The sequence below is a fragment of the Falco cherrug genome, chromosome 15 (assembly GCF_023634085.1).
Source record: "Falco cherrug isolate bFalChe1 chromosome 15, bFalChe1.pri, whole genome shotgun sequence".
In the NCBI taxonomy this organism is placed as follows: Eukaryota; Metazoa; Chordata; class Aves; order Falconiformes; family Falconidae; genus Falco; species Falco cherrug.
The window spans coordinates 15,314,283-15,339,534 of record NC_073711.1 but is presented as its reverse complement, the minus strand read 5'-3'; the positions used below and the strand labels follow the sequence as shown (position 1 = coordinate 15,339,534).

At 48.8% G+C, this 25,252-nt stretch overlaps 1 protein-coding gene across 1 annotated transcript in view; it reads left to right on the top strand.

Annotated features, from left to right (window-relative positions):
- GPC3 (glypican 3) overlaps positions 1-25,252 on the top strand; it is a 154,986-nt gene that overhangs the window by 81,282 nt on the left and 48,452 nt on the right. Inside the window, exons 4-5 of the mRNA XM_055727739.1 lie at positions 11,836-11,969; positions 14,843-14,968. Coding sequence (XP_055583714.1) covers positions 11,836-11,969; positions 14,843-14,968 — 260 coding nt within the window. The remainder of the gene's footprint in view (positions 1-11,835; positions 11,970-14,842; positions 14,969-25,252) is intronic.

Below are 25,252 nucleotides of genomic sequence, written 5' to 3'. Positions count from 1 at the left end.
GTCATTTGCCGGGCATCCTTCATCTTAACTGTGCTGAGTTTACTTCCAATGACAGTAACCCCCGTGAGTGTTGCTGCCTTAAAACTAGAACTAACTCGCCCATTAGCAATGCTGATGAATGAGCCAAGAACAAACCAGAAACTTAAAAGCGACCCTCTGCAAAGCAGAACTGGTGCCCAGAGCTGCCCAGGCGGAGCAGCGGCGTTTTGTTTTGTGCTGGAGAGGACGAGGAGCTGGGTTGCAATGAGTGTTTTGCTTCATTTTGAATTCTCTGCTTGTATGTGGTATCATTTTTACATCTTATTGTAAAGTGGCTTTGAGGTACCAGGCATGAAAGATGCCATCTACAAATACTTTAGCTGGGGAAAAAAAAAATTACAACAAACAATTGAGGCAGATTTTTTAGCTGTCCACTGCAGCAACACACTCCTCGTTGCCAGCAGAGCTCTTGGGCAGTCCTCTTGGCCTCTTCGGGTTACTGCAAAATGAACCTGTGGCCTTTTCCATCCCTACCTGTTGTCTTGCCCCACTAATAAACCCCTGAGGGCACAGAGCCTGCTCTTGGAGGGTGAAGTTTGCTGCTAACTGCGTTATTCTTCCAAAGATTCATTTGAGCGAGAGCAGGCTGGCTGCAGAAAGCTGTGCTGATAGCCTACAGCTACTTTGGCAGAGTTATTTCTGGTTAAAAAGGGAAAAAAAAAAAAGAAGGAAAAAAAAAAAAAGATAAGCAAGCCAGCAGTAGTTGGGGAATTTAGCAATTCTTTATGCAGGTGTATCTTTCTAACCTAATCAGTTTTCACACCTAATTCTCTTCCACGCTATCAGTGGTGGTGGAGATGATGCTCTTAGCCACTGACCTGGAGAGGGCGAGTGAGCCTGGTGGTTAGTGAGGATAATTTGGGGGTGACTGATGTGCTCCGTGCTATGCCTTTCTAAAGCTTATTAACTCTTGGATTGCACATATTGATCTGTATCACTGTACAAATAAACTCCATGCTGCTGCTCTCGAGAGCACCAGAGAGCAGGTATTTCTGTAGATACCTCAACTGCCTGTGCTGGTACTTGTCGCCCATCCTCTGTCTCCTCCCTGAGGGACAGCCCAAAAAGCAGGGGGCAGAAGGCACCTGAGGATAGTGGGAGCTGTGCGCGTGGTGATGCTGGGATGGCTCTGACCAGCAAAGTGGCACCAGTAGCTCGGAGCAGATGGGCCTGAAAGGATTTGCCTGGCAGATGCTGAAAAATGCCCGTGATGTCTCTGAGCCTTGCCTCATGCATTTGCCGTTGCTGTTAGGAGTCAGGAAGCACCTCAGCCACCCTTTCTACCTGAAGATTTTGGTACAAGATCTTAATCTTTTCAGTGAGTTGTGGAAATGCCCAGCTTACAACTTGCAAGGTGAGTGGAAAGTAAAAAAGTTGAACAAAAATGCATTAAAAGTATTTAGTCATTTTTTTTTCCGATCTAATGATCCCCCTCCCCCCCCCCCCCATTTTGGAATTGTTGCATATCAATTTATTGGAATCTGCTTCTCGTAATCAAATTCTAGTCCTCAGTTTGACGATGTTAATAAATGTGGTGTGATAAAGTTGAATTAATTTCATTTCTGTCTGCAAACAGCCTATTGTTGGATGAGTCACTTTAATATATTAATCAGACATATAATATAGCATTGTAACAAGGTTAAAAGTGCACACCGATTTCCATTATAAAGATACTCTCAATCAAGCAGCAGCTAATCTAACATTGTAAGTCATTCCGTAATTTAATTGTACTAACCGCAGTACATGTAAAAACAAGATGTGTTACAACAAAGTCTCAAAAAAGCCCTGCAGATATTTATATCTTTATAGAAAAGAATGATTTACATTTTCAATAAGCCTGATTTGTCTTTGGGAAGAATGTAATTCCTTTATCATGAGCGAAAATCTAATGGGAGTCTTTTTTTTACCTTGTCTGCCATGTTTTGGGTAAATTATCTTTGTGCTGACCTTTAATTGGATTAGGCTAGGACTGACTGTTAGGGAAAAAAATTACCATGAATCCAGTAGCTTCAAAACTAAGAAAAATCAAGAGATGAAGAAAAGAAACAATGAAAAAAGAGCACAGGGCTTTCCCGAGCCCTTTGTTGGCCTTGAATGGATTAGTTTTACTGGTCCCTAATCTCTGCTGTGCAGAGTTGTTTTTACTGCTTTCCATTAATAACAATTTTTAGGTTTCTGTTGTAGGCTTTGCTTGGGGAGGGCCACAGCCCTGCCGTGGGGAGAGCCTCGTGCACCCCTCGCCAGGGGCTGGGTGACACGCTCTGGGGTTGCTCCGGGCTTCCCGAGGAAGCAAATGGTTGTAGTTTTTTTGCTGATGATATTCAGCAGCTTAACAACAACTCGAATGAATCGGTGACCTTTGGTGCCTCCAGCCTTACTGTTTTAGCAGGAACTGGTCTTTGGAAAGAGAAAGGTGGATGGAGGGAGCAAAAGGTGGCTGCTTGGGGGGGTTATTCCTGGGGGGGGGGGGGTTAAAATAAGTGGGGTTACGGTCCATTGTAAGGGACCGGTGAGTAGGGGGGAGTTATGGATACCAAGCCTCTTGGAGTCGGAAGGGTTTTCCATTTGGTACAGGAAGGGAAGAGGGCATTTTATAGCGAAAAATACTATTAGTGGCGTAAAAACCTTTTGGAATGGTTACAGCACAAGCAGTTATTGAAGTGTAAATCTGAAAAACGGTGTATAGCTGTGAGCATGGTCTGCGCAGGTTGCAAAACAGACCTGGCTTGTTACCTGCTTGTTTGGGTATCACCAGTTAAAGCAGAGTTAGTGGTAAGCCTCGCGTGCTCTATATAATGTAAATATAACTCTTGCTGTTGGATTGCTGATAGAGGGAGGGAGAACTAATTAAGGAGATGGGATATCATCAGTAATTTTTTCTTCCCTGAGATTTTATGAGCAGTAATTTGGAAAGAGCCATATTAAAGTCATTGAGGAACAAGTTAATGCTGCGTTTCTAAGAATATTGCCCTTCTACTCAAAGATTATATTCAAGAATAAACAGTGTACAGTAGCTAATTGCTAGCTGACACATTATAATGGCTTTATACTGCCAAAATTGAATCGGTCTGTCTCAAAAAAAAAAAAAGGCAATGCAGTAACTTTTTAATTATTTAACGATGTATTTCTCAAAGAATAATTGAATCTCTGCTCATGGCTGCGGGGGGAAGTTGGACCGGTAGGTATTGACCACATTTGCAACCCAGCTGACACGGCTGCTGTTAAATAACGTATTACAGGGCCTGTCTCCGACTTGGCAGCTTACGTTCCAGACTGATGGCAGGTATCTGTTTTTCCTCTCTAAATTAAGCTGCTAGGAATTTATTTCTCTCGGATTGTTCCTTTCTGTAGCGCCGTAGGCACAAACACGGTGTGATATTAAAACCCACAGAAATCTGCAAAGGAAACCAATTAACCCAGGGAAGGAAAATAACAAGCGCACGGTGCTCACCTGGTGTAGTGCCCAGCTTTGCCCCGTGCTCTTTCTCGTTGCCCCAGCCTCAGTGGTGGGGGATGTTTGTGGGCAGCGGGGCTGCCCTGGGCTCCCCCCAGGCAGCCCTAGCCCCTTCCCCACCAGCCAAGAGAGCCAGAGCTTACAGCCTGCGCTGGACTTGGTGCTTTCAGAGGGGTTATTGTGCGCTTACTGGCACTCTGCAACAGGTAGAGTGCACAGGGAGTAATTTTTATTACTCTGTTTTTAAGTTCTGGGTAGAAAGTGGTAATCCCTCAAGCCAATTCCTTGCTTTGCTTCTCCATCTGTGGGGATGGAGTAGATTTAGTTGCCTGCAACAGGAGGGGTCTTCTAGGTGCCTGCAGTAGCGGTTGTGCAAGTGTTACAGTATGCACAAAGCACAGTTGTGTAAGTGCCATGTGTTTAGCATCCTTAGCAGAAATGGGCATCGCTATCTTAAGTCAAACTTTTCTGGCAAGTTACATGATTCAGTGCTAATGTTGGAATCTGCTGTTGGGTTGGGAGATCTTTCAGCCTCCTTGGGGAATCAGAGTCCCAGAGGCATGGTGGCAGCCTGGGATCGGGAACAGCTGTGCCCCCAGCCTCTGCCATGCCCCCGCATCAGCCACGCAGCGCGGTGGGGGATTGGGGCTTCACCAGGAGCCAGGCTCCGGGTGCTGTTGTGTTTTGCTCCTGAACAAGGCTTTGGTCAGTCTAGCACACTCCTGCTTTTCTCTGGATTTTGCTCCCACATCTTCCCTTTTACTCGGTTGTCACCTTCCAGGCAAGGCTGACTTATCTTTCCAAGAATAAAGCCTTCGTTTGGTTGTCTAAGAAACCTCATATTGCACAGATCTAACTTAAAACCGTCATGGGTGCATTAGTATGCTACGGGGCCCTGTTCCAGGAAATATCTCTGCTTGGGAAAACTGCATAAGCATGTGCTGAAAATTAAGCAAATGCTTTTTCCTTGACTCTCCTGGTCGGTTGCTGGGTTGGGTTTGAGCCCTGGCTGGGGCACCAGCTGCCTGCTCTGCGGTTTGCTGCCGAGGTCTGACCGTCAGAACTGAAATACCAAATTTTGTGTTAAATATGGAATTAACAAAACACTGGAGGGAAACACTGACTTTTGAAAAGTTGTGCTTTAATTATATGTCATGGATTATAAAGGCAAAAGGAACAACTGTGATCATTTAGTCCAACTTCCTCTCTACCTATAAATAACAATAAACAGCCTTTTGCTTAAACACAAAGCAGCTTTCTTTGGTGGATTAAACGCTGCGTGCTGGGGATGCCAGAAAGAAGAAACATCTTGTTTGCATTATTTTATGTAGGTTTGAAAGGGCTTGGCTCAAGCTGAGGTCACAGTTCCTCCGAGGGAGAGGGCATCCTGCGCTGGGAGAAGCTGGGGTCAGCACAGGGGTCGGGATATGGTGATACACAGCACGGAGGTGCCTTGGATGCTGCGGCACATGTACGGGTCACCGGGCATCAGGTCCTTAGGGAGACAGGGTGGCATGCCCTTATGGGAGCAGCGATGGAAGTGCAGTGGTGGTCTCGGTCTGATTTGAGCTGTCTGCACCCAGGCGCAGTAGGGGGAAGTGCAGATGGGGATTGTCCGGCTGCAGCAGTTAGTGCCAAGGGCTGAAACCCTTAAAAATTCCCTTGCATGCCCCACTGCTCTTCTGAGCTGCTGTACCCATGTCCTGGTGCAGGTTCTGGGGTAGAGCAACTGCATAACCGCGCAACATATCAGACCTGCCAGGTCTTGTGTCACTTCTGTCACATCAATACACACAGCTGTGTGGGGGACACATTCTGCAGCTTGCCCTGAGGATCCAGCACCATTAGCCCTTGGGTCACACCAGGGCATGGCGAGCACCTTGGGCAGCAGCTGGGGTCTGCAAGCGTGGCTGTGCTGTTGGCTTCTCTTCCACCGAGTCTTGAGCCCCTTCTTGTTTTTTCTCCCAGTTGAGCTGGGCAGAGTGGTCTTTGCAGACAAGAAATGAGGTCGGGGAGGGGCACCCATCAGTCCTCCCTGGGCCCCAGGTTCCTGTTGTGACACTGAGACTCTGCAAAGTGTCTTACGATGCTCTGCATGAAGGATGGAATACAAAAATGAAGTTAATTCCTTCTAGAAGTGCCTCCTTGATGCCTCTGCGGTCTTGCAGGAGTTTGAAGAGCTGATCTCCCAGCCAGGTGGTGATGGCCTTCAGATGGTCTGGTAGTTGCAGGGGTCCCTGAGCATTTGTAGCATGTGTTTGTAGCATGTCCTGGGCATCACTGCAGGCACTGGTGTGACAGGCACTCTGTTATTTTAAGCATTAGTGTTTGTATGCATTTTACACATTATAGTGTTGCATTATTTAAAGGCAATGCATTATTAAGCGCTCTTCTCGGCACGGAGAGTAGGTCACTTCCCGCGATTCCCACTGCTCTGCGTGAGTGAGTTAGGATGTTGCCTCTTATGTAATCCGTGCAAGGTGATGTCTGGATACTGGAAGTTGTAATACTATAGAGCTGATTAATAACATTTAGTACTCCATTAATGAGGAATTTTAGTGAAATATGCGTAGAAGACATCTGTGTTACCAGACTCCGTTTATTCCTTCTGCTTGAGTGCCTGGAACCAGAAGAACAATCATTACTTAGCTAATAATGATGTGCTTCCTAAAATAAAGGCTTGTAAATTCATTTTTATGCCCATAATCATATTTTCTGCTGTGAGAAGAGCGAGGGAGCAGGGAATCATCTTTTTCCCATCTTACTGACAAAATGTATATAATGATTACAAGCATATAATAAGAATGTTTGTCCTAGCTAAATGTTTCTTCACTTCAGTCAATCAGCATTTGTTTGAGAGTGTGTCATGCAGTTTGTGGAAGAGGATGCAATCACTGGGGCAGTGTGGCAGATTTAAATCAGTAATAAAAGCCCGGGGGAAATTAACAAGACAAAACATTAACCACAGACTAAACATTAACATATATTAGCATTTTTATTACACCTGTAGAAATGGTAAATGTTCTTGGTTACTACTATTAAAAAGTTTATGTTCTATCCCACATCATCGCAATGTATATTTTTGGTTTAAGCCCTTTAGAATTTAATTAAGCGGATTTCTATAGCAGCGCTTGAGTAATAGACTTCAGGTTCACTTTTATGGTGACTTTGAAGATAAATGGGGCACAAATGCGTTCTTTATAATGCTAATAATACGTGTGATGTGTAGCAGAGTAGGTTGTTAAAAAGAATGGGGGAAGAAGTGCCAACGCAGGCAGCTGCGTTATTGAGGCTTTCCGCTTTACTGGTCAAACTGGGTTCCATGGCTGAATGATGATCACCGGTTTAGTGAGCACCAGTTGGTTCCTCCAAAGGTAGCATGTTTTCTTGAGGTCTGTGGTTGTCTCTCCTGTGCATACCATAGCAAATCACCCTGTCAGAGGCTGTGTTCAAATCAATTATAATAGTTAATCACTTTTCAGTTTAATGTGCAGCTTCTCCCAAAGGAAACTCAGGAATAGGTATAAAATGACATACGTGAACTCCAGAGAGCAGAGAAGATTGCGGGAGGAAATCTTCAGAAATGAGGCCATCCCCTTGAAAGGAAAAAACCCACTGTGTCTTCCTGGAGAATGAATCTATAAGCAGAACAGTTCACAGAGAAGACAAATGGAAACTCCACGTAAAGTTTAAGCAAAGGTCAAATACAGCAGGCTCTGCTTTAGAGCAGAGCGGAGCTCATGGGCTGAATGAGACGCGGCAGCAGCAGGTATTCAACAGCGTCCAATGCACTCTCTTCCAAGGGGAGGCTGATTCGCTTTTTTTCCCCCCCAAAATAAAAATCTTCTAGAAAATTACCTTTAAAAAGTGCTTACTCTTGGAAGTGATGCTCAAATTGGCACCGAGGATCACATGTGTGCTGCTTTCCGATGTCGCCCACGCTGGATTGCTTGCAGCTGTGCAAGGTGAGGGGTTGTTGCCCCGTGCGGCTGCCCTGCCTTGTGCCTGGGCAGCGGAGCCGGTTCCAGCGGTGGCCCTGGTGCTGCGAGCGGTGCCAGCTGCCGCAGCCGGGCCGGTGGTGCCTGCAGGACTTTTGCCCTCCGTCAGCTGCACCAAGGCTGTGATGCTGTGCACAGAACTTGGTACTGCGGTCACTGCTCTTTCAATGACATAATTTAACCCTAGCCCAATGGTCCTGGTTCCCGTTGGCTTGTGGGCACCTACGTGGACCAGTGTTGTGCTTTACCCTGCCGCAGTTGATGCAGCTGGAAGCAGCGGGTCTGGTCCCTGCCTGCTCATGGTGCTTGGTTTCCATGCTCCCTGCAGTCCTCTGGCATCTCTCCCCTTAAATTAATGGGGAAGCGTTAAAGAGGGCTGATAATGCTATTCCATTAGCTTTGTCCCTGTACTTCTCTCAAATCAATGTTCCCTCTAAAAGCAGAGCCGTTGCATGGTGTGTGGCTCCCCGGGGTTTCAGGAGCCAGCTGCTTCCCCGGTGGGTGCGGGATGGCGAGCAGCTGGCCGGCTCCGGGGAGCCGCTCGATCCCCAGGGAGCTCTGCTCGACCAGCGGGCTCCGTCTCTCCCTGCGGCTGGAATAAAGAAATGGAGTGATGGGTAGCGGTCGGCAGGAGGCAAAGTGTTCCCCTTGTGACCTGGGTCATGCTCAAGTGGAGGAGACTAATGAAATCTGGTAATTAGTGAGTTTGTTAATGAGCTGGGGCAGGGAGATTTTGCTTTGGCTGTTACAGTATCGGTGGCTTTTGGGGCTTGTAAAAGTTCAGGGCTTTGGGAGGGTTTTGCTTGCCTTGTGTTCTCTCGCAGCAGGTTTTTGGTAGACAGGCAGATCTTCTTAAAAACAAACAAAACCCCCAACCCCGGTTGCCTAAAAAGCACTCTGCCCTTTGATTTCACATCTTAATTTTTTTTCTGGCCTGATGCTTCAAACTTCAGCCTGTTCTGGGATTGAGAGTGTGATGTAAAATAAGAGACTGCACAGCTCTTACACCGAATATATTTTAGATAAGGGCTTGTGTATATTTACAATCCACTGACAGTGTGCGGAGCCCCAGGAGAAGAGCTAGTGGTTCCATTCTGTCGATTTGCTTTGCATTTCACATTTATGTTTGTGTGGCGGGAGGCAACTGCATACTACTGCTGTCACTCGTTACTAGTTTAGCACATGCAATTAGATATGCTGCCTTCCTTTCGTGCTCTGCTCTTGCAGGTGTACCACCTTGCTGGGGATCTGGCAGTCCTTGCTCCTGCCAAAGCAAATGATGCTTGGGGAGCTGAAGCATCACAGGTTATTTTTCCCCCCTCAAGGTCTGAGGCTTGTGTTGTCCCTCCTCTGACTGCCCTACTGTGGTATTTTTCTGGACCTTTTTGAAATTTGGAGCTCCCTTTAAAATAGCGGTGCTTAGGAAGAGGCTGGGTATCTTGGTTCATGTGTTCCTGATTTTGCAGCAGGACTCAAAAAGAGGGAAAGATTGAAAGAGGGTTTCTGAGCCGTTGTCCTAGGACGGCTTGTGGCCCAGCAGAGTTTGGCAGATGGCTTGTGAAATCCTTCCCTCCCCTGAAAAGTGCATGCTATGCCGCCCCTGCAAATGAGCAGGCAATCTGTTACTTTTACATTCTCTCACTTTATTTAAAGTTCAAATCTCAGCCAGGTTTTTGTTTGACTAAAATGTGACAATCATTTCACCATGACTTCGCAAGATGGGCTGCAGTGTTGTTTGTTTTTTGCTGAAAAGGTTAGTTGGTCCTTAAATAAATTAATAAGCAAAAACTTGGAAGCACTGCTCAAACTTTCCAACCATCCATCCATGAAGATTTTGCCTGCACTGTCCCAATGGCAGGGCTAACATGGTCCTCTCTGGGGTTCCATCCCTTGCAGGAGCCTGTGGTACCCAGATGCCATGTGGGGCTGTGAGGATGCGGCTGAGCCTCAGCTCCTGCAGAAGAGCTGGGAGCGGAGGGGCTGTGATACCTTCAGTGCTGGGTGGGAGATGAGGCAGCCCCCGGCCACTCGGCCGCCTTGCCGTTTGAAGCATGCTCTCGGGTGGTGCCATTGTTCATGCTGTCGTTTCGGCCCTCCCCTCCCATTCAGCGTGTCTCAGCATCTTTGGGAAAAAAGCCTTGATTCTGGACTTGCTCTTCTCTTGGGGTTCAATAGGCTTCACCAGCTGAAAGGCGGGCTTTGGAAAGGGAAGGGGGGGAGGGGCTTTTCACAGGGGAGAATCAAAGGGAGTCACCACAAATGGCAGCTTAAAATATCCGACCTTTTCCCACTTCTCTCCACGGCTTTACATGCCCATGCAGAGCGTGGGTGCAGCAATGCTGCTTTTGTAGCATTGCTTGTTCTGTGTGCGCTGCCCTGTAGCTCTGGCGTACCTTGTGTTTCCCTGGGGTAGCTGCATGGCAGGTCTTATCTCTGACCCTCCCGGTGGGCTTGGAGGGCACCTTTGAGCAGGGTAGTCCACAGACTCGCGCATCCTCCTGTTCTCCTGCAGAGCTCCCCATTCCAGGGGTGGTGGCACCAGCCAGCACAGAGGGAGCATGAGATGTGCAGACCCATTCTCTAGTGGTGGGGTCTTGGGTGTCCCAAATGTCCTTGTCCAGGTCTCCTGCTGCCCCACGATTTCCTCTGGGTCCTGGCTGCCTGCATCAGAGGATTACCTGCAGATCTTAGGAGAGAGAGATGAGTGCTAAAGGAGAACCCGAAAGGCAAAGCAAACAGCCCACATGTGGTGGTCATTTTTTCTGACTCCCTCTGTTTTTTCAAGCCTGCCACATGATGTAGGAAGGGCAGTAGGGCTAATATGTTCTTCTGCAAGAGTTTGGGTTGGCAAGGCAGAGAAGAAAGACAGCCAAAGGAGGGCAATGGAGAAAAAAACCAGTAAGATGATGCAGAAACTGCTCCCCTGGCAGCTGCAGGAGGAGCCGATTCAGCAGAGGGAACTGCAGGCGCAGAAGGGACCGGTGGCAGCATCTCTCCCCACCGCTCTGTGAACATGAAACGGCAGCGCCTGGCTCCCAGGAGGCTTCTCTTTCAGTCTTCATTGTATGGCAGCCTGAACAAACAAACTGTGCTGTTCTTGATAATGAAGGAGGTGATATTACTAATTTATTTGCCCACCCAATGCAGGATGTAATAGAATTAATCTCTTCTCTTTACACATCAGATACTTGTATCTTGGGGCAGTGGGCTGTGTTTTTAGCTTCTGGTGTGTGGCTAACTGGGAGTTTAGCTGGCTGCCTTGGTTTGTTGTGGCGTGAAGACAAATGGAGTGCTGCAAGGAACAGGCATTTTATGGGTATGTGGTTGGTCCCAAGCCTGGATGCAAGCGGTGGGATGAGACTCAAGGGAAAGAGGGGTTGCCGTTACCTGCGGTGCCTTTGTGGTCCTGGCAGTTGGCAGAGCAACCTTCACAACCCAGCATGGATGAGTCCTGCAGAGGGTGGTTCAAAAGGTGAATTTCCCAGTGGTGGCAGTGCCTCAGGGGGACAGTTGTCCCTTGGTAGTCTCCTAGAGAAGGAAATGGCTGCAAGTCCATCTGCAGCAGGGACTGCAGCAGCAGCCGCAGCGCTGCTGGCTGAGTCTCGGGACAGTGGCCATGCAGGAGAGCTTTAATGAGGCATTTTGGATTCTTTCCCTCACTGCTGCAGCTGGTTACCAAATCATCTGTATGCTAATGAGCTAATTTGTGTCATTAGCAGAGCCCTGTTAATCAAGACCTCCCATGGTATGACTGGGCTGCAGCCACAATGCTTGCTGTATTTTAGACCTTGATTTTTATTTTTTTTAATTAGTAACAATGTGTGTGATGCTCTTTGCTGGGCACCTGCAGCGCAGCCCGTGTGGATGCTGAGCTGCCTTGAGGTGCAGAACCAGTGTCTTAAGATTTACCTTCAGAGGGGAGGTGTTTCCTAAAGTCTGGCTAGAGAGCTGGAGTGTACAGTCTTGAGATGCTACCGCTTGCAGCAAGGAAGGAGCAGGGAACATCTCCAGCCCCCTTCTGCCAGCATGAGGGTAACCGAGCACAGGGACACTTGCTGGCCATGCCTGCAGCTCAGGGGTTTTGATAGCCACAGGGGCACTGTGATGCCCAAAAATCTCACTTGGAGTTCCCTGCCTTCCCTCCCACAGGGCAGGTTCGTTCAAGAGCAGAGTTGCATCCTTAGGGCGGTAGTTTGCTTTCAGGTGCTTGTGTGAGCTATGGGAGATGGGGATGACAGGACGACAGAGCAGCTCCCATGCAGGTGCCAGCGTGCACCTCGGCTGTTTTCCTGCAGCGTTTCTGGTCCCAACGTTTCCTCATGCTGCTGTGTTTGTGTTTTCCAGATCAGCCGGTTGTGTGGCCACACTCAGCAGAGGCAGTATCGATCGGCTAATTACCCTGAAGACCTTTTCATTGACAAGAAGGTCATGAAGGTGACTCATGTTGAGCAAGAAGAAACTTTGTCGAGCAGGAGGAGGTGAGAGTGCTTGGGCTGAGCATGGTGTCTGTGGGATGGGCTGCAGGAGCGGTTGCCATATGGGTTGGCCAGGTGGAAGCGGGTGGAAGAGCTCCTTGTTTCCCTTGCCCATAAACCTGCAGCTGGTTTTGACTCTGAACATCAGAGCTACTCTACAGGTAGCTCTGAAGTGCAGCAAAGTGTCTACAAGTGTGTTCTCACAGAGTGCATCCCTCTTTTTTTTTTTTTTTTTTTTTTTTTAAAAAAAACACACTACTGTAAAACTGCCTTCTGCTTTTCTTCTTTGTTTTACTATTTTGCAATGCACCAGGCACCCAGGTTCATACACTAATGCCTTGTCTGGGTTTCTTGGGCACTGCTGTAGTGCCACAAATACAGGTGTAGTTACAGGTGGAAATGGTCGCTCGAGCCTGAAACACTGCATGTAACACTGTGTGTGTAGGTAAGTGGGGCTTATTTCCCTTTTTATTGTGTGCAGTCTTTATGGTAGTCCAGGAATTTTAACAGCATTTTACTGAATATTTTCAAAGTGAAGCAGGTACCTCCACTGCTGGCACTGCACCCTTTGCTTCCTTCCCTCTGTAAATGGAAGCTGTAATTCAGTGAGCTTACACTGCTGTGTCGGGGGGATGCGTCTCCCCCCTGGATCTGAAAGCACACCCAGAGGCATGCGATGCCTTTTCTTGTATTCAAGACAGCAGTAAAATCCTTGCGGAAGAGAAACAGGCAAGCTTGGCAATTTTTGGAATGGGATAGATAAAGTTGGATGCATTTCTCTTTAAAGAGTAACAGGGCCACATTCTTGATACGGTTCCCATGAGATATATCACCAGGGCTTGCATTCTTCCATTGTCTCAACACATTGGAGGGTTACACAGCCCAGGCTCTGCCAGAGATGTCCTTTGAGGACTGTGAAGTCTAATGAAATCTGCTGCGATGAATTACATGAGCTCATACCTGCAGATATGGAGTTTCTCCTGCCCGGTGGGGAGCTCTGCTGCCTGGTAGTTTTCTTCCCTCCCTTCTCCCCAGCGCTGCCGGGGTCTGCAGGATGGGAAGCAAGGCAGTATCTAGGATGTAAGGAGCCGTGTGTGATGGGCAGCGTAAAGCTTGTCCTGCTCAGGGTTTGGCGTAACTGAAGACCCAGGTCTTGCCTCATTTTGGCTTTCAAAATGGTGTTGGTTGGACCTCCTGCCCCACTGTAAGCCCAGGGGAAGAGATGGCCGTAGGAGGTGGTTCATGCGGGAGGTGAATGTCTGAAGCACCCTTCCAGTTTATGCAGGGGGGGTGTGGGCTGAACTCCCACCCTTTGGAGGGGCTTTGACTGATCGGGCTTGTTCATTGGCATGGACAGTGACGGGCGGGTTGGTGTCTGTGATACCCTGGCAGGGTGCCTTGTGGTGACCCAAAGGAGGACTTAGGTGCCCCCCTGCCTTCATCAGCTGCTGGCTCTGCCTGCGCTGGCTGTGTCAGTCCCACCAGGGCAGAAACAGGCTCCTCGCTAGAAAAAAGTCAGAGCAGAGCAGCGCAGGCTGCCTTTGCTGGCACTGGGGCGGCTTCTCCGTGTTTCGCCTGCCCCCAGCTGGCAGTCAGGGGCTTCATCTGGAGAGAGAGCCCCGCGAAATCCCCGAGTAAAGAGGGATGGAGGGAGCTGGGCACCCCCTCTGCACCCCAGCCTGCCTAAGCCTGCTGTGTCTGACAGCCTGGCATGGCTGGGCAGCTCCCCGCAGCTGGCAGGGCATGGAGGTCCCACTGCTGTGGGGCCAAGGGGATGCCCCTGAGAGGGCTCCCAGCTCGAGGTGCTGACCCCTCATCATTCCTCCTGGGGAGGAAGGAGGCCAAGAACTAACCCCTTGCCAAAGGGGGAAACGTGCTGAACCCAAGCCAGGAGACTCTGAGGCCAAGCCTTACTTCCTCCAGTCCCTGCTATTCATATTATCATACTTTTTATGCCATTTACCTAATTAAATCTGCCAGTGTTTCCCAGTGACAGCTGCTGAGTGCCCCTGAGGGGACAGACCCTGGGGCAGCCCCTGTCCCCTTTCTGGCAGCTGGCAGTGTCCCCCAGGTCAGACTGTCCTGGCACTTCTGGTCGGCTGCTGAAGGGGACCTGCTGGGGACAAGGTTCCTTGGTGCTGGGAAGGGGGAGCACAAGGTGGGGGTCTCCTCTTGTCTGGCTCAAGCACTGCTCCTGCGGCTTCTCCTGCCTTCTGGGGCAGAGCCATTTTGCTGAGTGTAACGTGATCCTTTGAATGCCGGCTGTGACTCCACGGCCAGCCCAGTGTACTCCTTAAAAATCGTGTATTTTCAACAGTGCAGCATGAAACCCAGTGTAACCCATCTGTACAGGTCTATGCTGAGAGTGACCGCTGTGGTCTACCACCAAAAATGCCGCTTGCCCTTGCAGGGGTGTTGGATGGCCGATGTCAGGTAGACCAAGTGACAAGGCTGTCCTTTCCCGAGGGGCTTCTGTTGCCTTCTGTGAGGTAGAGGGGACTGCTGGCAGCCTGAGCGCTTGCTGCTTTGATGCAGTCCCTGTATGCATGGCCTGAGCCAGCAGCACCTTTCCTTAGGTGCTTTCCTCTGGTTTTGGCGTGCTGCATGGTTGGGCTGAGGTTCTGCCGCCCCAGCATCCCTCTCCTCACATGCATCTTTGCCCTAAGAAACATGGACTCAGCCCTTGACTGAATAACATTGAGGATGATGGAAAAAGCTACTTGACATACTACAGAAATAAGACCAATGCTTCATGGTTTGTTTGCACCCAGCTGCTTTCTTGTGTTTGTGTGATGACCCTTACTGGTTAAAATGCGCTGACCCCATCTTCTTTTCGTCTTTTTTAACTGAGCACCATTTCCTCCCCTTTCTTCCAGGGAACTCATTACGAAGCTGAAGTTCCACAGCAGTTTTTACAGCAGCTTGCCAGAATACATCTGCAACCACAGCTCTGCTGTTCAGAACGACACTCTTTGCTGGAACGGACAAGAAGTCGTGGAGAGGTGAATCACGTCTCCCTTCCCCTCCCTCTCCCCAGCACTGCTTATCTTGTGTTAACCACCAGGCGTTGGAGTAGTCTGTGACCAGGGTGCTGCTCTTTCCCTTAAGAAACCTTTTGCAGAGCTGGGGTCCTGCAGTTGCGCTGCAGCTCGGATGGATGTGCAAAGTCTGCACGGAGAGTAGAAGTGGTTGTGTGCTGCCCTCCACTGAGTCTTCTGTACTGTGCTGTGAAAACTCTGCGGCCGTGGCTGGTTTTGGTCAGGGTAGGTTCGGAGTGGTGAGCCACAGAGAGGAGACCTGCAGCAGTGCAGCCGTGCTCCTGGTACCAGGGGTAGCTCCTCTCCAGTAGCCATGTGGGGGGCATTGCCACCGTGCCCTTCGTTGGGGTGGGGACGTCTTCAGCCTGGCTCCATGCAGTGGTAGCAGCACAGCATGGCTGGCATCCCCTGCCCCGTCCAGGGAGGGACAAAGAAGCCCAGCAAGATGGTCTTCCCCTTGGCCTTGGCTCTGTGTTGGAGGAGGTCAGGACCGCTGAGCTCTGGTGGTGCCACTGTTGCCGTCTGACCATCTTCTCACAGCTGAGCCCTGGCTGCCCTCTCTGGATGGAGCCGTTCACCCCAGGGTCCAGATTGTGCCCTGGCTGCTTCTCCCTGCCCCACTTGCCAGTTCTGAGGATGTGCCAGTGGTAAGTGTGAGGTTAATCAGGACGGGCAAATGCAGGAATCATAGCACAAAGGGGAAGGAAACGTTAATAGAAATGGAGGTTTTTCTTGCAAAAGATGCCCCTTGGGGAGTGTTAAAGAATGTGGAAATAGACCTTGGAAATTTTTTTTATAATGATACATAAATTTCCTCTAATCACCCTACTTTGCAAAGCATCCTTTGCTATTAAGTAGTTTGTGTCAGGGAAGAAATAGAAATAAAATCAGGAAGTGGTGAAATGTTGAGATATTAATTACGACTTCTTGATCAGTAACCTCAGGTGGTAATTAGCCTGTGCTTGCAATACTGACCTGAAACACTGAAAGGACCAAAATAGCATCAAACTATATTTTGAAAAAAATTGCTCAAGCATCTAAGATCACACACTTAATAAAAAGTACTTACTTTGCCTAAGGCAAGATGTCCTCTATTTGTACTTATTTCTGCAAAATCTTGAGTTTCCATGACTAAGTGAGAAATTCAATTGGGGAAAAAAAAATTATTTTGGTATTATCTCACTAGTTGTTAATTAAAATTTCTTAAACAGTGCTATAAACACTGCGGCTTTGTAGGAGGGGGACGTAGTGTGAGGTCTTTGCTTATGACAGCTCACCAGGGCCACAGACAGCGGCCTCGGTCCAGGTCCTGCTGATGGCACAGCTGGGTGAAGTGGCAGCAGTGGAAAGGTGCTGAGTCTAGATCCCCCCCGCAAATGTAAGTTCAGAGTTGTTTGCAGATTAAACATGATTTTAGACTATAGCTGCCTTCAGCTTCCTGCCGAGAATACCAGGGAAGCGTCATGGGCACAGATGTCACCCTAGGTCCCCCGCTGCAATGCTGCAGCGTCGGTGGCATGAAATGGAAGGTCACGTAGGTGCCATGGCATGCGGAGGGGGCAAGGCAGGGAGAGGATGGTGTGTGTGCTTGAAGGGGGCACCAAGACTTCAGCGCCTGGCTGCCTCTCTGTTGAGGACTAAATCCTCTGCTGTGCCTGAAGAGAGCGTGCCTTTCCACTCCTCTCCTCCTTGCTCCCTCTGGTCTATTGCACAGATGTCACCACCTCTGCCATCTCCTATGGAATATTAGCAACAGTTCCCTTGCAGCTTGCAGATACTGGAGTTTTTTTGCTGCTAGCAGAGAGGGGTGCTGAGAGTTAAATCCCCCATCCCCTCCCAGGGACATCAATGGTGTCCTGGAGGGGGAGACTTGCTGTCTGGGCAAGGAGAGCAGTGGGGGTGGTGGCTCACATGGAGGAGGGGGTTTGAACCCCCCTGTGAAGGCAGGGTGTTCAGGAGGGAGAGCAAATGAATGGATGCACAAAATGGAAGTAGCTGTTGCCCCTTAAACGCATCGACTGCCTTTCTGTGTCACCTGGGGACCTAGGGTGACATCTGTGCCCATGACGGTTCCCTGGTATTCTCGGCAGGAAGCTGAAGGCAGCTATAGTCTAAAGTCATGTTTAATTTGCAAACAACTCTGAACTTACATTTGCGGGGGGGATCTAGACTCAGCACCTTTCCACTGCTGCCACTTCACCCAGCTGTGCCATCAGCAGGACCTGGACCGAGGCCGCTGTCTGTGGCCCTGGTGAGCTGTCATAAGCAAAGACTACCCTCTGCATCCATAACGCTTCCCAGGGTGACCCTCTCCTCTCCACGGGCTGAGAAAGTGTCTCGTACCTGGTGGTGTTTCTGCCAATGAAACTACCGGGGGGGGAACTCAGCTAAATAAAGCTGAACGAAGATCATGGCCCAGGGTGCTGTTCTCCCAGGACCTATTTGCAGAATGTTTCGGGAGCAAACATGTAGTTACAATGGTCTCTGAAGCCAGTTGCATTGCTTCACGTGGAGCCAAAACTGCTTCATGTGCTTGGACCTCCCAGCGTGGCATCTCTTTCAGAGAGTCTGGGAGGATTCCTGAAAATCAGGAGCATTTAAGGTAATGCTGCTCGAGTACCCCAAACCACCAGTTTTCTTTATTTCAGTGTTTTTCCCCAAGAGGGAGCCAAGCAGCTGTTCACCGTGTAGGAGCTCTGCAAGCTGCTCTGAGAATGTGCGTTATGTACTGGAGTGTTTTTGGCGCGGCTACAGCAATTCTCCTGCTGGATCGATGTGCACTTGTTGGTCATCAAACACCATCTTGCCACTTTTTGCAAGAAACTTGGTGTTTTTTGAATAGCTAGTATTAATTTCAGGATGCTGACCTTAGTTGTCCCACATGTATAACAGCTGCTGGAAAGAAGAGTCTGATTTTCTAGGTTTTGTGAATGTAAAATATACTTTATATCTTAATGTTTCCCCTCTTGCTTTGTTGGATATTGGCTTTTGTAAATCAGATCTTTCTGACTGAAAGTTCAGCAGGCTGGACCGGAGGAGACGCTCGTTCCTTGCATGTAACCTGCTGTGCGTGGTCGCTGTAGCTGGATACGTTTCACTGTGGGACAGGATTGAGTTGCCTGAGCATGGGCACCACGTGCAGCCTTGAGACCCCTTCACGTTTCTGGGACATCTATAGGCAGATCTAAGGCCACCCATGTCCCTGTGGAGGGGCAGCTGGGGCTTGAGGGAGATGCCTTGCGGTTCCTGTAGCAACATGAGGTGCTTACCCTAGGCGTGCATTAGAAGGCACCTGCTGAAGCTGCTGACGGCTTTGCAGCATCAGGTGAAGACCCAGGGGAGAGCGATGGTTGGGTGGATGCCATGTTTCTGTGTGGAGGTGATGGATAAAACCGGGCGTGGCTGTGTCAGTGAGCTCGGTGTGAGCATCCTTATGGGCACATCTGGGCCTTGGTGGCATTCCTGTAGGCTTTGTGGCTATTTACCTCTCACAACTTTAATGCAGTACCTGAGCGTTAATTAAGTTAGAGAGGAGTCTTACTGGCTTATCCATTTCCTGACCTCTCTGTCATGACAAAATTTGCTAGTTATTCTAAGCTCTTTTCCTGTAACATGTTAAATCAAGCCTGGAATAGCAACTTCACAGCTACTTGCCAAAGCACTCAAGTACCAGACAATACCGACAACGTGCATCCTGCTATTTGATGCAAACAATCCCTTCTGCACCCGATGCTGCTCCTTTTGTGGTTTTTCTGAATCTATTAATGCTGTCCTGTTTATCCCAGTGCTTTGTTATCAGCACTGTGTCAGTGCTTTGTTACTAGCACTCCTTGCTGCGGACTGGACACGCACAATGCCTTTTCACTGGGTCTCATTTCCCAGTTTCAGCCTTGGACCATCCTGCACTTCCTCCTTGCCCTTAGTTCCCTCTGCCCTGACTGAACGTGGCGTGTTCGTCTGGGATGCCAAAGCAATGCAGCTGGCTTGAGGATTTTATTGTGCTTTTCCCCTGCCATTTCAGTGCAGTCCTATGCGGACTCTACTTCGCTTGTCGTGGTGATCAAGACCTAACTCTGCTTGGGCTATGTTCTTGTTTCATCCCTGGTTTTTGAGATTTCCCACTGATGGAGCAGGGTTGTGCATGCAGCGGGAGCACTCCTTGCCTGGCGCAGCCCCTTGCAATCCCTCTGAAATTAGGAGCTGTGAGGACCTGCTGAGTGGGGGCTTTCTACACCGTGGCTTGTGATGGGGATGAAATGCAATGTGTTCTGCTGGTGGGTGAGCATCACTTATCCTGCTGTGTGTATTCTAGCATGTTATTGTGATTCATGCCTCATTTTCTTCTACTGAGTCTTACTTTGTGGTCCTTTGTCCATCTCATTTACTTCTCCGAGTTGGACTATCTAATGGTGAGAATTCATCCTCCTTCCTGAGGTTTGTTATTAACCTGCGGGTTAATAGTTCAATTGCCATTCCTTATGTGGGTTTAGGACATGGTGCCTTGAAATAACAGTGTGCAAACAGTGGCAACCATACAAGGAAGGTTGATTTTTCTGGTCACGCAGAGCAGTGCCTGTGTCTTTTGCTGTGCTGTTGCTGCGTAAAGAACATAAGCCAAAGTGGGAAGAAAAAATAAGACAACACATTATTGCTTTTCACACTTGTCAAAGTGTGGAAAAACATATTGTGCTTTTATGGGATGCCACAAAAGTTCACAGCCAAATCCACCCATGGCACACTGCACCACTTGTGAAGAGCTTGTTGAGGAGTCACGGTGCTTGGGTGTTCGTGGTAGCTGGTGACGAGACCTTCTGGATCTCCCTCTGTCTCTCTGCATCCCTGTGCACCTCTTTGCAGCTTTCCTGGACTCAGTTAATTGACAGGCACTTCCCTGAGGTAGCAGGGGCTGGACACGTAGGCAGGGTGGGTGTGCAGCAGCTTAAAACTGCCTAGGCAAGGGTTGCTATCATGACCTTCCTTACCTCTGTCTTCATGCCCCATCCTCCCGTCTGCCCTCACACTGGTGGTGCCGCTGGTGGTGCCCGGTGGTGAGAAGATGTCGTCCAGCATCTCTTATCTCCATCCAATGCGGAGAAAAACCAGAGGGTGATTCTTATCGCTGAAGTCCTGACTGAATAATTAGCTCATTTAAAGACTTCAGCTTAAGTCAAGTGGGTGTTGAGATATTGAACTCATCTCAGTTCCTATGGGAGTTCGGTGTCTGAATCTCCAAGGTGAGCCTTATATATTGTATGAGGGTTTTGCTGCATTTAATACTAAAAGCCTATTAAAAATCTAGATTCTCAGAGTTTAATAATCTGCTTACATGAGTATATATTCCTTTCAAGCTGTTCTGAATAGAATGACAGCAACATTTGCCCACTGCAAAACTTGTAAGCATGTTAAGTATTAGATTCTGCCATTTCCAAATTTCTCAGGACAAACTTGTACCGTAATCTCTATCACCGGCATAAGCCTTGTGCTCTTTATACCAATTCCAAATTAATATATTTTTAGCACCTTGCCAGATTCTCTTCTTCAAGCTAGAAGTCTCAGATTTCCCTGCTGTTGCCAATGAACTGCGGTTTGTTTTAATCATACAAATCATAAACAATGAAAGCACAATTGGAAGCAAGAAAGAAAAATGAGATTCTGTAATTGGAACAAAGGAAATTCCATGCCAGCAATAACCCTTTAGTTCATGAAGGGTTTGGTTATTTCTGGCAGTGCTGCAAAATATCTGATACAATGGAGTCCCCAAAGAGTGAGGCTGTATAACTTTTCAAGCACATAAAACACAGCTTTGTTGCAAATGTAAGCTATAATGAAAGGGTAGTAGGCAAATTCAGCGGGTTACTGAGTGGCCATAATTGTTTCCAGAGTATTTCAGAAATTAAGATCATGAATCTTCCTCTGTTAAGCCTGCTGCTTGGTCTCAGGTTTAGCCAATTTTTCCATAATCTATTTGTCTTGAACTTAAGTAGGAATGGAGGGAGACTTCAGGCTGCCCTTTTTATGCTACAGACTCCTGTTGTTTTGCTATGAATATTACAGCTTTTGCTGTTCCTTCTTAAAGTCCCATATTCCAGAACCAGGTCATTACCTGAGACTTCACGTTTACCACCAAACTAACATCTGCAGCACGCTCACCAGCTGCAGCACATTGCATAGGGAGGTTGGGAAGAGGCAGCCACTGCCCTTTGGTGGGGAACTCATACAGCAGCATCTCGGAGGGCTCTCATGGTACTGAGACCAGGCTGCAAGGTGTTGGTATTTGGAAAACCAGCAGAAAGTGGCTCCTTTTTATTTAGGTGAGAACCTTCCCCACTGAGAGCGTTGGATCCTTCTGGTTGCTTTTGAAGAAGCTTGCTCAGGGCTGCTGGTGGTGTAAAATCGGTTGTGGCGTTGCAAACCCTGCAATGACTGCTAGCACTCACTGCAATCAAGCAACTGGGTGCATCTTGCAAGCCAGGAAGGCACCTGAGAGCTATACACCCCTCCTCTCTCCTGCCACTTGCATCACCATGGAACAGATGTCTGCATATGGTTAAGGGATGGTGGGACCACACACTCCATATGGAAGAGGACAGCTGGGGTGGACCTGCACCCCACACCCAGCCCGCCTCTGAGCAATTGCTATGACTGACCAGGTATCTCTGGAAATTCTCTCTTTAGAGAGAAAACTATCAGGGAAAGAAGTTATCACCTCTTCTTGGAGGCTTATGGACTCACCCAGGAGTTACTCCCTGTCTGCAGGGTGGGATGAGTGGGTTGGAAGCAGCTCTTCCAGCCTTTTGGCACCTGCCACTCACACCGCTGATGTGACACTAAGTTGTCCCACTAAACCAAAAGGTAGCAGGGCCAGAGACAGTAAAATGTTGCCATCACCACTGTGCCCACCTTTAGTAACTCATGAAAACCAGCTGGAGAGAAGACTTGAGATCCTGCAGGGAGTGTGGGGGAGACACTTTTCTTTCCTGTCTCCCCTTTTTCTTATCTTTGTGCCTCCTATGTGGTGAGGACTTTGTGTCACCAGCCCACGTGGCCTGTAGTAAGTCTCATCTTGAAATGCAGAGCAGCATCAGGGGATTGTGGGTGCTGGAAACGCTGCTCTTTCCAGCTTGGTTATGAAGTCCCGTGCAATGTAAACCCCTTGTCTTGTGTTGTAGTCCTGTCTTGTAGCATCCTGTGTTGTGTTTGTCCCCCATCCTCTCCCTCAGACAAGTAGGATTCAGTGAACAGAGATGGTAGGGAAGAACCTGCAAGGGACACCGTGCTGTTTAAATTGTGGGACTGCATTTGAATAAATACTTTGCAACTGGAAAGCAGGCATAAATTAATTGTTATTTGAATAAAGTTATTTTCATTTTTCTAAAAGGTGTAATTCTTTATATTTGACTTAAAGGATTACTTTATCTAAATCACGTCAGGCATTGCAGTAACTCATCTTTAAGCCTAGCACGGCCAAGTAGGATGAAAGTGCATTTTACATTCATTGCCATATATTTAAGTTGCGTTTGTCATCTTGTCTTCCTTGCTCTGAAATGGAGAGCCTGGAAAGAGCTGCATTTGGACAGGAATGACCAAACGTTCACAGGAAACGTTTGTGGATGGTGGGGAGGAGAGGAGGGGGAAATCCCTTAATTTGACTGCATACCTTGTAATTTATGGCTGGGGGATGAGAAGGAGCAGGAAGGGTCTGTAGCTGGGCTGTCCCCAACAGAAGACCTCAGATCATTAGTGTTTTCATCCAGTGGTTGTCTTTAAGACCGTTTTTAGTGAGGGCTGCTTATCAGCACATTTTACAATGTGACATTTGTCTTTGGAAAATACCATGTCCCCAGCAAGAGCCCATACCCAGGGAGCCTGAGCAAGGAGATGCATGCTGGCTGACGTTGAGACACGTCAAAGAGGAAAGTATTTTGGGCTTTGCTTGTGAAGTGGAAGCCAGACCATGCTCATGTTGCAACACTGATATCCCTTTGGCGCAGGGACCCCCTGGGACCACGGGGTGGACTTAAACCACTGTGCATATTTTGCTGTTCAGTGCCGGTATCACCATGGCAGAGGTATGTCGTGGGTTTCATGGGGTGGCACAAGTGTTCTGTGGAAGGGGCCGTTTCATTGGCATATGTTGAAAGCAGCTCGAGATAGCTCTGAGACTTCTCCTTTTCTGCGCTGTGGCTGGAGACCATGGGAGGAAGGTGATGCTTTGGCTTGGCTTTGCAGTGGGACCTGCGAGCCAGCCAGCCCTGCAGCAGCTTGCAAGGGATGCAGGGGAGCCTGCGTTGGGACTGTTCCAGGAGCCCCCAATCCTCCAGCTTGGTGGAGACTGCAAAAGCATCTCTCTGCCATAATAAGGCCTGGCTGCTCAGCCCAGGCTGCAGGGAGGGGTGCCAGCTGCCTTTTCTAGCTTTTCTGGCATTTCAGGAATGCTCATCTCTCACTGAAGCTACATTTCAAAGTCTTTAACCCTTTCGGTTGGCTGCATCCCATATGGCTGAGTGCCTGCTATCCTGGCCCTGGTGCGGGGGCAGAGAGGAGCCCAGCGGAGGGCGAGTTGTGTCCCCCTCATACCTGGGTACATTGGGGGGCCTTGGCTCAGCAACACAGGGACAGTGTGTCCTGAAGCACCCAAGGCACACAGGAGCATGTCTCAGGCTAGTTGGATGTAGCACATCCCTGTGCATCTGCTTCTTTGCGACTCATGCTCACAGATGCGCAGCTTGCAGTCCCCCCTGCCTTGCTACTTCAAATGACTTCTTGGAATAACGCAGATGATTCATTTTGGCCCTAGTATGTACCTTCATACCTGGCCAGGTGGGAAGCACCCAGGTGGTGGCACCCTGCTTCTCCAGCATCACTGTTTTAGGGAGAGATCCCTCTGCAAATGCCTTCAGGTTTGCTTCCTTCTCTGGGAGACTTTTTGCTCTGAGGAAGGTGATCTGAGGGCCTCACCACCCCAGTGGAGCCTTCTGGAGAGCAATTTCAGTCTTTGGACACATAGTCATGGTGTACTACTGTGGTGTACAACACTGTGGTACTGTGTTCCTGCCTCCTGTACAATGTTGTGTAGGTTACAGAAATCCTCTCTGGCAGTCACCGTGTGGATTTCAGAAGGAGTTTCACCCATGCAAACCCAAGCTATTTGAGTTTCTCTGTATAAAACTATTTAGGAGAGAGATTGTATTAATTTTGGTGTACATCAAATGGGCTAGGTTCTGCTCTTGCTTGTGCGAGATTTATCCTGCTAGTTAAATCTTTTAAACCACACGGGACTTTTCAGCCATGTACTTTAAAGTTCGGAAGAGTGTTTTAGATTAAATTTACAGCGAACACTGAAAACGGTAATTTCTTCGGCACCTAAAAAGCCATGGGTCTTGTGGATGCTTACGTTCCGTCGCTAGATGTGTTTGTGGGGTTGGCACGGTGGCTTTAAGTGACTGTGTGACAGAGTTCACTGCTCCCAATGCCTTACTCCCCTGCAAAAAGTTAAGCCCAAGCATCTGCAGAGCCAGGCAGGTCTGTGCTTGCGGCAGCAGTGTCTTCCCACGAGATGGTGCTCGGAGCATGTGGTCCTGCCTCCCATCCCTGCCAGGAGGCCAGACCTTCTCCTGGCTACCGGCTGCTGCAAGCTGCCATCCCGCCTGGCGCTCTCTGGCTCCACTTCTCCCAGTTCCTTAGCTTTCAGCCTACAACAAGCCTCTAATTGCACGTCTAAGTGCTTTTCTGAACTGGGAGCTATTGTGTCTCAGGTGTAGCTGTGTTTTGTACTTCCCAGGGTAATGCAACTATTAAAAAGTAAAAAAAAAAAAAAGCACATGTTCTGCAAAATGTTGAGTCCTAATGGGAGGCCTCGGCATGGGGACAGGTGTCTGGGTGGAGAACAGAGCTGTTGGGGTCAGTCCCTCACGCCTGAGCAGCACGGTGCTGCAGCTGGAGCCCTGCAGGGTGGGCAGGCAGCTGCCCCGGTGCTGAGGAGCTGGTGGGGCTTGCGAGACCCAAGTTGATGTCTCTGCTTTGCAGCGATGCTTCTCCTGTACTTGCACAAGCTCTTTATATCTGGTAACAGGAATATATGCAGGCATGTGCCGTTCTGTTAGAGGCACAAACACCTCCTTTCTCTCATCTTCATCTGTCATCTTTATGAAGCATCTCATGGGGTCATCAGCCCTCACCTGTATGGGGAGTGCCCAGCGCTGGGGACCGGGCTGGGGATGCGGAGCGCTCCTGGATGTAAAGCTCCTG